This window comes from Balaenoptera ricei, chromosome 8 (assembly GCF_028023285.1).
Source record: "Balaenoptera ricei isolate mBalRic1 chromosome 8, mBalRic1.hap2, whole genome shotgun sequence".
Taxonomy (NCBI): Eukaryota; Metazoa; Chordata; class Mammalia; order Artiodactyla; family Balaenopteridae; genus Balaenoptera; species Balaenoptera ricei.
In genome coordinates, this window is record NC_082646.1 from 107696005 (window position 1) to 107706621 (window position 10617).

The 10617-nt window shown below is 56.9% G+C and overlaps 1 protein-coding gene across 2 annotated transcripts; it reads right to left on the minus strand.

Annotated features, from left to right (window-relative positions):
* Positions 1–735: 735 nt before the first annotated feature.
* GAL3ST3 (galactose-3-O-sulfotransferase 3) lies at positions 736–8618 on the minus strand. 2 transcript variants are annotated; one of them, XM_059929812.1, is made up of 3 exons: positions 8422–8618; positions 4778–5011; positions 736–2457 (listed from the first exon to the last, which is right to left on the minus strand). In XM_059929812.1, exons 2-3 carry the CDS (start codon positions 4897–4899, stop codon positions 1296–1298), a joined length of 1284 nt encoding a protein of 427 aa, XP_059785795.1. In that variant the 5' UTR covers positions 4900–5011; positions 8422–8618; the 3' UTR covers positions 736–1295. The 2 variants fall into 2 exon arrangements, with proteins under 2 accessions (XP_059785795.1, XP_059785796.1); XM_059929813.1 differs by lacking the exon at positions 8422–8618 and adding an exon at positions 7054–7184.
* Between the last annotated feature and the right edge of the window lie 1999 nt (positions 8619–10617).

Here is a 10617-nt window from a genome sequence, read left to right on the forward strand (position 1 = left end):
TGTGAGCCTCTGGGAAGGGCAGTGATTAAGCCTGGTGATGCCAAAAACTCAGCCTCCATGCACCAGTGCCTAATCGAATCTTGCAGACAGAGTTTTGGGGGAAGTAGAAAAGAATAGCTTTATTGCTTTGCCAGGCAAAGGGGGACACAGCAGGCTCCTGCCCTCGAAAACTGTGTCCCACCTGGGAGGATTTGGTAAGGAGTTTTATAGCAATGATTCAAGGGCGGGGTTGCTGATTAGTGTGTGTGCAGGGCCTGCACTCCTTTAATCTGGTCTCAGGTAATCTCTTGATGAGCTTCTCTGCTTCCTTCTAGCCTCAGGCAGTCTTCTCTGGAATGAAGAATGCTGACATCTTCCATTTATTGGGGGTTTTAGTTCTATAAAGCTCAAAAGATATTGTTATGTGTGTCCCTTGAGGCGAACCAGGACCCTGCCCCAAGGCTCCACTATTGTTCTGGCTGCTCCTCCCTTGTCTCTGCATCCCCTCCTTTCCCTGATTAGCAACTGTTCGAATCTGCCCTTTGGAACTCAGGGAAGGTCATGGAGGCGGGAGTCTGCATCCCCTGCAAACAAGAAATGGGGGACACAGGAAGGCTTCTGTGCCAGGAGCCCCACAGGGTCCTGCTTGGTTTCACTGGGCCCCCATCCTCATGGTAACAGCCACACCTATTCTTGGGCATCTGCCTCATCCTCAAACGTGGGGAATCTGGCTTTTAATGATTGATATACAATCTGTACATTTTAAAATATTTTATTAAAAACAAGGAAAACCAACCAAACAAAAAGCCCAACCCAAGAACTCTGGGTTCTGGGGGTCTGGGAGCAGCTTAGGTCTGCGGGAAGGGTGGAACCTGGAAGACAGACAGTGTGGGGGGGCCTCTGACCCCTGGCAGGAAGAGCAAGAGCCGGGGAGGCTGACAGGCAGTGCAGCCTTCCCCAGGGCTCAGCCCCTTTCTGTGGCATGGGCTCATCCACTTGGGGAAGACAGGTGGGGGTCCTCAATCCCCATAAAAAGGCAGGGTGGGCGGTTCTGCACGGGTCTCAGACCTCTTGGCAAAGCCACCAGCCAGTTAGGACGGAGAAGAGGGTGGCCCGGGGCTCGATCGGGCCTATCAGCACCCTCCCCGAAGGCGGGGTTCAGCTCCCCCTCGGGAGGTGGGCTCAGACAGGGAGATGCGCCCCCAAGTACCGCTGCAGCCCCTCTCGGGAGAAAGGGCCCTGATGGGGTGGGACCTGGAGGCAGCCCTAGGCAAGATCCTGGTGGGCGGGGCAGGGTCCAGACTCCCATCCGGAGCTCAGTGGCCCCGGGGCAACGCCCGGATGGGCCGAGGAGGGGGATTGTCCAGGACCGGTTCGGGCCGGGGGCGCACGCCACCTCGGCGCTTCTGCTTGCGCAGCAGGTAGCTCGAGTACTGCACCTCGGGCATGGCCAGCTTGAGGCAGGCCTCGGTGGCTGGGCCTGCGCGGCCGCTGGGCAGATCATAGCCCATGATGTCCACCTTGCGGCTGGGCTGCCAGGGCTGCAGCTGCTTGGTGCGGATCTGCGCCGCAGGCCGCAGCACAGGTTCGTCACCAAAGCAGCGCCGCAGCAGGCGCTCTCGGGCCTCGCGCAACTCGCGCGCCTCGCGCTCCACGCAGGCGCGGCCGGCGAGCGCCACGCGGCGCCAGAAGGTGGCGTTGAAGTGGTCGTAGAGGCCGGCGTCGAGCGCGTTCCAGGCGCGCGCGGCCCGCGCGAGAGCCGCGGGGATGGCGGCGAGGCGCGAGCTGGCGGCGCGCGCGTTGAGCCTGGCGTAGAGCACGTCGTCCAGGTCCCAGGCCAGCAGGCGCCGCAGCAGCACGAGCGACTCGTCGAAGTACTCGGCGATCATGACGAGCGAGAAGACCTCCTCCACCTGGCGGATGAGGCCCGCCAGGTAGGCGGCGTCGTCGCGCGGGCTGCGCTCGTTGTCGCCGCCCAGGTCGTAGGCCAGCGTGTTGTGCGCGAACATGGCGAAGTGCTCGCCCGCGCGGTAGTAGGCCTCCGGCGCGCTCAGGAAGGCCTCGAGCGACGCGTTGGGCACGCGCCGGAAGGCGGGGCAGTACTGGTTGTAGTAGCTGAAGAGCGACTCGAACATGGCGGCCGGCTCGCGCAGGATGGTGACGTAGACGGTGCCCGGGGGCATGAGGCGCTGCAGCTCCGCGCGGTCGAAGCGCAGGTGGCTGGCCAGCACGTGTGGCGGCCGCGTGGCCGGGTGCACGAAGTGCGCCGAGAAGTTGCGCGGGTAGCAGAACTGGTGCTCGCAGCTCGGGTGCGGCAGGGCCACGGTCAGGTTGTGGCGCTCGGCGAAGCGGAACAGGATGTTCTGCACTGTCGTGCCCGCAGTCTTGTGCGTCTTCAGAAAGGCTACGGTCATGTGCTTGGGGCGCGGCGGAGAGTCCTGCAGAGGCGGGCAGCTCAGAGGGAACAGCTTGGGGTACCTGCAGGGTCCAGGGGGTGTGCAGGGAGGAGGGCGTGAGAAGGGTGCGGCTTGACCCTGCCTCTCCCCAAGGATGGTGGGGATGGGCCAGGGCCCATCCTGGGCTTTACCCACAGAACAGTAGAGGCGTACGGTAGGCAGCCTCTAAGATGACCCCCAGTGATCCCTGCTGACCTCCTGGCATTCACACCCTTGTGTATTTCCCTTCTCTTGAATATGAGTGGGACTTATTGATGCCTCTTAGGGAGTAGAACAAGGCAGAAATAGTGGGATGTCACTTGTGAGATTACATCATAACAAGATTATGTTTTCTGTTTTGGTATCTTTCTCTCACTCTCTCTAGGGCAGCTCATACAGGGGACGAGGAGGTACCAGGTGGGAACAGTCCCCAAGGAACCAGGCCCTCAGTCCATCAGCCTGCTTTTGAAGAGCTGAAGGCTCCCCCACCAACCACTTGAATGGGCTTATAAGTGGAGCCCTTCCAATCAAGGCTTCAGATGAGACTGCATCCCCAGCAGCCAACTTGATTGCAACTCCGTGAAAGACCTTGAGCCAGAGGTATGCAGCTAGGGCACACCTGGGTTCCTGACCCACAGGAGTGAGATAATAAATGTTTGATGTTTTCAGCTGCTAAGTTTTGAGGTAACTTCGTTACACATAAAAGATAATAGAAGGACAAAGGCCCTTGGAGATCCTTGAGGAATTCCACTTCACAGATGTACAAACTGAGGAGCAGAAGGAGAAAAATCATTTCTATAAGTCTGGTGACTCAGATTAAGTCACCAAATCCTCTTGCTCTCTGTCTTCTTTCCACTGGCTCCTCACATTGTAGCTGAGTGGCATGGGCTTTGAAGCAACCTGTTGTTATGTGATTCTGTTAAGTTCTCTGGAACCTCATTCATTTATTCAAGTAGTATTTTTGTTTGAGCATCTACTATGTGCCAGGCACTGTTCTAGGCTCAAGAAATATGATAGTATAAAAAACATAATAATCCTAGCCTTCGTGAAGCTTTCATTTCTATTTCCTCATTCCTGAAACAAGGGCCTTCGGGATTACAGGTGACCTGTGAATTCCCTTCAGACTTTGACTCACTCTCCTGTTTCTTTTCTACCATCCTAAGCATCATGTAACAAGGACAACTCTATAAGCAGCTTTGAGAATACCATTGAGACTTCCTATCTGTGGCTGGTTTAGGTTCAGGATAACGTCTACATGGATGCTCCTGAAGACCAGCAAATCATCTGGCAAGAGGGACGGGGCCCATTCACACTGTTCTCATGGGCAGACCATGTAGCGAATGGGGAAATTGAGGCCCTAAGGGGGTGCAAGGATTCACTGGGTTCACACAGTGAGCCAGGAGCAGGATCAGGGTTCCTACTAGTCATCACATGGTATCCTGTATCAGGGTGACTGGCTGGGTCACACATACATCATTCCCATTTTATAGATGAGCAAATGGGCTCAAGAGAAGTGAGGAGACTTGGCCAGCACAACAGTAGTGAGAAGTTGTTTGCAGTTCTCTGGGAGTGTGTGGCTGAAGCACATTGTCTCCATCTTGTCAGCTCCATCGTAGGGCCACAGTCCTACCCCCTCCCCTTTCTGCGGAACTGAGCTTTAGCCTGCACACAAGGGGTGCGTCCAAGCCCAATAAGTTCCCTGTCAGCCTTTATGCTTGCCTTCATCCCATGTGAAAACTGCAAGAGTGCCTTTTGCTGATGCAGATGGTTAATGGCCATGAGACCCACCCCCCGGGGGCGGGGAGGAACCCCCTCCTTCCCATCCACGCGATGTACTTCTCCCTAATAGATTCTATTTTTAGCTCTGGCCCCTTTAAATCCCCCTGTACCCCTTTCGGTGCCGCGGCGAATGCATCGACCGTCCAATCGTTCCTTCCTGCCTGTATGTAAGTTACCCACAACAAACTTCATAGTTGCAGTTTATGGAGTCGCCCACTTCATTTTTTGGTCTTAAAGTTCCTTCTCACTTCGGAGAATATTATTCAACATCTCTGTCTTCCGACAGGGCGGCACTCAGGAGGAGATGCCGAGGGAAGACTCGAGCTGGAATGGAATCCCAGATTACTCACTCAACCCTTTCAATGAAGTCCCTGCCCAGGGAGGTTGTGTGGATCTAAAGAGAAGGTATGCAAAGCGCTTTCAGAACAGAGGGAAGGAGCAGAGCCCATCAGAAGATGGACTCTTCTGGCAGCTTTCAGGAACGAGAAGGAGAGCTCCCGTCCACTAACGCTAACCAGGCAGCTGACTTCTAGAGGAACCCAACTCCCGGGCCCCGCCCCCTCACCGAGGCCCCGCCCCCTTACCAGCTGAGCTGCGCCCCCTGGTGGATGAGGAGGCTTAAGGTGCTGCATCCTAGCACCAGCAGCAGGATTTTCCTGCGGCTCATCTTGGTGGCCTGCTGTAGGCGCTGGAGGATGGGTGGCATGATGGGGTACCCACCCCTGGACCAGCCAGGGCCTCACTATCCAGGACTCCCTTCGCCGGCACTCATGGGGGCTCCTGGGGCTCTGGTAGCAGGGCCAGTGTTCCTGTGAGGCCTGGCAGGAGAAGGAGGCAAACAGGTTTGTTTGTAGCAGGTAGAGGAGATGGGCTCCGAGCCCCAACAGGACTGCTGCAAAGGAGAGCTGCAAAGGGTGGGGTGAGCAGAGAGGCCAGGGAAGATCAGATTCCTACCTCCTGTTACCATGACCCTATCTCCACACTGCTCCAGATAACTTAGTCTTGGGTGGAATTACACGCTCTGGGGTCTGGCCAGCCCTTCAGGCTATAGCCACTCCCTTCCTTGAACCCTGTCTCTGCTTTTCTGCCTGCCCCTAATTGTCTTTGTCTCATGGCCATTTGTGTCTGTCTCCCCAGTAGATGTGCCTTAGCACCAGCACTTCACTCAGGGCACAGAAGTCTCAATTTGGGGTTTCCTCTCCTCTAGGATTCCTTGCCTCATTGCTTCAGCCAACGGTTGGTCTTGACTCCCCAGACACTGAGCTCCTCAAAAACACTGACCAGGTCTTCACCTTCTTGAGTCTCTGACATGAGGAAGAGGCTTTCTCTACGTATTATACTACCACACACTTAATCCCATTTAATCCTCGCTGCAAGGCTAACATAGGTATTCCCATTTCACAGACAAGAAAACTGAGGCTCTAAGAGATGATGTCACTTGTCCGTAGTCATGCAGCTGGTATTAGCAGAATCTGGATTCAGATCTGTTCCTTCTGGCTCCAAAGTCCATGCCCTCAGACAGTATGTGTGCTGCTTCTACAGAGAACTGATTTCCCCATCCCTACCCTGGACTCTGGCAATTCTGCATGCTTCTGAGCCCCGAGGGCCCAAGACCAATAAATCCATGAGGGAAAGAAAGGAGGACTTGAAATCCTGGAACCCTATCTGGATTCCATCCCCAGACACCTGAAACCCTGGCCACCTCATCAGACGATTGCAGTGAGAGGTGCCTGGCCAAGGGAGGGGGAGGGGAATACAGAGCTTGCCCTGCTGAGACTCTCCAGGAGAGGTGGGCCTCTATCCCAGCTGAGCGGCAGCAGTGAGAGGCAGCAGTGGTTTCTGACCAGTCACCCGTCCCCACATGAATGTCTTGGCTCAAGGGCAGCTCCAGGGGAAAGTCAGCTTCAGTAGCAATGCCTGCCCCCCAGTTAGGGTGGGCTCTCTGTCTCAGCAGCCTCAGTCTCCAGGTTCAGGTTTGGCTTCCTCCTCGCACACGCCCCTCTCCAGAGGGGAGGGGGAGCCTGGAACCTTATGGGCATGTGCATGTGTGCAGAACTAGGACACCTGAGTCCCAGGAGGGTTGAGGTAATGTTAAAACTCTTTTGACCATGACCTTCCCCTCGGCCCCTGCACTTGGCTTCCAATCCTTCTCCTTTAGCCCCCCCCCCTTCCCCCAATTAATCCTGGATTACATTTAAACCTGTTTGGGTGGAAAGGTGTACTGGTTACCCCTTTCCCTTCTCTCCAGTTCCCATCACCTGGTTTCCTCCACCCCTGCAGATAGCCTTAATCCTCCCGGAGCCAAGGGGTATGAAAGGTCCAGCCACAGAGGGCAACCAAGCTAAGGTCCTTCTGTCTTCAAGGATGGCTAGGGCAGAGGAGGGCTGGCGCTGCCCACGTGAGGCTGCCGGCAGGAGGGAGTCAGAGCCGAGGCCCTCTCAGGATGCACACCTTCTTTCCCTGTCACTTATCCTGCCTAGAGGACTTGGTGACCAGGCAGGAGTTTCCCAAGGGGGCCAAGTGGAGGGCCAGCCTATTCCCATCTTTGCTCAACTCACTGAAACCACCGTATTTTCCAGTGGACTCTGGGTCAGCCAAGGAGAGGTCAAGCCTGGAGAGAGCTGCAGTGGGACTTTCCCTGGGAGACGCTTCAACCCGGCCATATAGAAAAGGGTGATGGGGTGCTTGGTAGCCCCCTCCATCCCACTCCCCTCCATGGCTTAGCCCTGGGCAGCCAGCCAGACCCCAGTCTGAGGCCCACTGGGTACAGGGTATCATCACCACGAGAATTCCCTGGACACCAGCCCTGCAAGGTGGGCACGAGCTTCTGCGTGTTCACGGTCAATGCCTGGATGCTCACCGCCTTCAGATACAGCCTGGTCCGTTTCTGAGCAGCCTTGGCTGTTCAAAAGCTCTTTCTGGGACAGCTGGGATCAGCCTGCCGCTGGTGGCGCCCTCCTCTCCTTGTCCCCTTCCACCTTCCACTCTCACGGTTGCTAGTGCTGCCCTGCTACACCACACGAACCATTTTTTCTCCATGAAAGACCTTCAGGTATTTCAAAGCAGTAACCCTGTCTCCTCTGGGTGGGCACTCGGCCAGGCTAAACATTCCAGGTCCCGAGAGAGGGTGCTGCTTGGACACTGGAGGAGGCCTCCCTTCCCTTGGCGAGTTCACTCCGCGATGCCTATTCTGGAGATGGAGTCAGGCCATTGGCACCTAGGAAGGGGGCCACCTGGGGCTGGGTTTCTCTCTGTAACCTCCGGGGTGGTGTGGGGTGGGCGGCAGTCTGCTGGGGCCAGAATTTAGAGCAACAGCCCTGGCTCCTGCCCCTCACGTGTTTCAGACTACTCCCTGGCGTCCCCTGTGCCTTCTCCGTGGAGACAGAGTTTCTTTCCCTCAGTCGTCCGAGACAAGTCAGGGTGCCCAGCCTCATCAGAAAATCCGTGCTAATTTTAGTCAGAACAATCAACCTCAGGCTGCTGCCTGGTTTTGCAAATTGCTTTCCTTTCTCCAGGGAACCAAAGAGGAAATGGTTTAGCTAGCCAAAGCTTTGAAAACCGGCCTGGATGCGCACCCACTCCCACATTGGCCCTTTGCTCTCTGCCTGTAAGCTCTAGGGCTGATATTGGTGCCTTTGGAGGGGGGGGCACCCTGGCCTGGACCACCCGCATCTGACCGTCGGATGACCTGGAGACTCTATCCTTACCTGAGGATGGCACAGCCCACTGTAGGGCAACTGCCCAGTGCACTAAAGAGGAAAGGGCCAAGGGCTGAGCGGGCTGCAAATTAGTGGCCCAGGAGATCAAATATTTTTCCTTCCTCTTTTCCTTCCTTTCTTACCGCCCCCCCCACCCCCGGCCTGCACCAGGTCAGCCCCCCCCCCCCCGTCTCCGCTCCCTGTCATCCACCCCCACGTCATCCCTGCCTCTGAATTCCCTTCATCCTCCTCTCTCCATCACTACTGCCCACCCTCCCAGCCCCCATTCCCTCAATTGCATCCCAGCCTCCCCCAGCGATCGGTCACTGGGATCTGGTCCCCATAAGGGATAGGCCAGATTCGCTCTCTCACCCCCGTCCTCTCCTGCTCTGCAGGGGGCCAAGAGCCCGCCTCCTCGTGCTCTTCGGGGACTGGCCCCCACGACACCCTCCCGCCCAGCCGGCATCCCCCATCCTGGTCCGGTCCACCCCCGCGCCTCCAGCCCCAGGCCGTCCCGCTGCAGTACTCACGCTGAGCGAGCTCTGCTTTGACCCGGGTTGAGGGTGGTCGCCGCTACCTCCCAACCTTGGCCGCGAAATCCGCTGAGGGTCCGAGGGCGCTGGGGGCCCTGCGAGCAGAGTGCTGGTCGCTCGCCTCTCCGCGCCTGGATGGGATCAGGTGGCAGCGTCGGCTCAGCTCCGCTGCTCTTGGCTCTGCCCGCTGCCCGCCCCCCATCGCACACCGGAGGCGGAGGCGGGGCGGGGGCGGGGGCCGGCGAGCAGGGGAGGGGGAGGGGAAGAGGAGTGGGAAGGGGAGGGGGCAGCCCTGACTCACAGGCTCCCCGAGAACACTCTCTCCGAGTGGCGTCTTCGCATGCGGGCATCTTCCCTGGGCAGCCTTGCAGTCTGGACACCAAGGTGGCCAGCTGCTTGCCCTCACTCTACAGAAGGGGAAACTGAGGCCTGGACGGTATCTGGATACTCTGGCTTTGCTGGGCATTCCTGGGCCCCACTGGTCACCCTTGGGCAGGGTAGGCCCTGGGAGAGTTAGAGACACAGGTACATGTACAAGTACCTACATGGTCTCCCCCCACCCTCTTCTCCTCTTTCCACCTCCAGCAGAGAAATACTCTCCAGCCAGGGGTCTGGTCCCATCTGTCCTCACACCCCTAGGGACCCTTTCCCTTCCAGCCCCTGCTGCTGACCCACTCCTACTCTGCACTGGGAGTCCAGATCCACGCACTTGGCCAGAACTGTAGTGGGCCTGGGACCCCTGCCTAGGCACTGTGTGCTGGGAATCAGAGAACCCAAGTTCAACCCGGGTTGAACTTAAGTTCCAGAGTCAAGAGGCAACTTCCTGGGCCTGGATGCTTCCAGCTCTACAATAGGGAGCTGTTCTTGGAGCTGTTCTCAGGCTGCAGAGATGTAAAGACTCTGTGAGAACTCTGTGTGAGGATCCTGAATTTTCTACTGCCTTCTTTGTCCTTAGCTCCAGCCACCTGGGAGCCGAGCAGCAGAAGCTCCCAAAGTCGTACCAGACACCAAGAGCCCCAGCCCCACATTTAGTTGTGTGGTTCTCATGAACCCCTGCTTTCTCCTGCCTTCTTGGCCTGGTATGGCAAGGATCCTGGAGCTGGGGTAGCCACCCAAAGCTGGGACCTTGCCTGGTATGGGAAGGAAGGGACTGGATTCCATTCTAGGGCCTACATCCTACATTCTAGGATACTACAGATAGGTATCGTGTGAGGGTCCTTGTTAAGGAGAAAGGAATGGGGACTCTCAGAGTCAAGAGAACTGCTTGTGGTCCCAGTTTGGCCCCTTGGGGGCATTAGTGTCTCTCTGCCCCCCAGTCCTCCCTTCTGCACAACTGGAGGAGGGTCATATCCTGCCTGGGTCCCAGGGCTGTTGGGAGAAAATGAGGCCCCACTTGGCTTGTCCTTTTCTGGCCCTGGCTACATTGCACCCTCACCCATCGGCCCTTAGTTTATCCTGCCTCAGAGACCCCCAACCTCTTCCCTAGCACATACACATGCTTTGGGGCCTCTGGCCTCAGATGACCTGCAGTGGCTCTCCAGTTACAGGGAGCAGAAAGACACTTCCTTTGGGTCAGGAATGGTGTTGCCTGAGTGGGCTGACAAGCTGGAGGGGAGGGCACTGCTGTTCTTTCTTCTGTCCTTTCTGGGTTTGGCTTCTCCTCTGGGAATGTCAGGAGACTGGGATGGTGGTAGTGATGAAAAGGGGAAGGATTATTAAAAAAAAAAAAGGGGGAAGGGTCCAGGTTTGGGTGGGAGCAAAGAGAATTTCCTAGCCTGGGTTAGGATGTGAGCAACCTTCCTGGTCCAGTCCTTTTCTGTGTCTCTCCTAAATCTCACCTTCCCTGGACCTGACATCCCATTCTTTTTTCCCTGCTCCCAGCTACTTCTCTGTTGGGGGTGGTTGGTGAAATAGAGCATGCTAGAGAGAAGATCTGAAGGGTGTGGGTGTCAGGGGGAAAGGAGACCATTCTGAGGTTCCCAGCTCTCTCACCCAACACACACACACTCACACAGGACCGGAGCCTGGCTGTCAGTGAGAGAGCAGAGCTAGAATGGGAAAGGGACCTCACAGCTAGTGGCAGAGGGGGGAAGGTTAACTGAATTGACTGGTCAGGACAGGGAGAAGTAGAAGGTGGGCAAGCAGGGGGCACCCGCCCATCCCTCCCTCAGAGGCACAGGCCGCTGGTGGGGT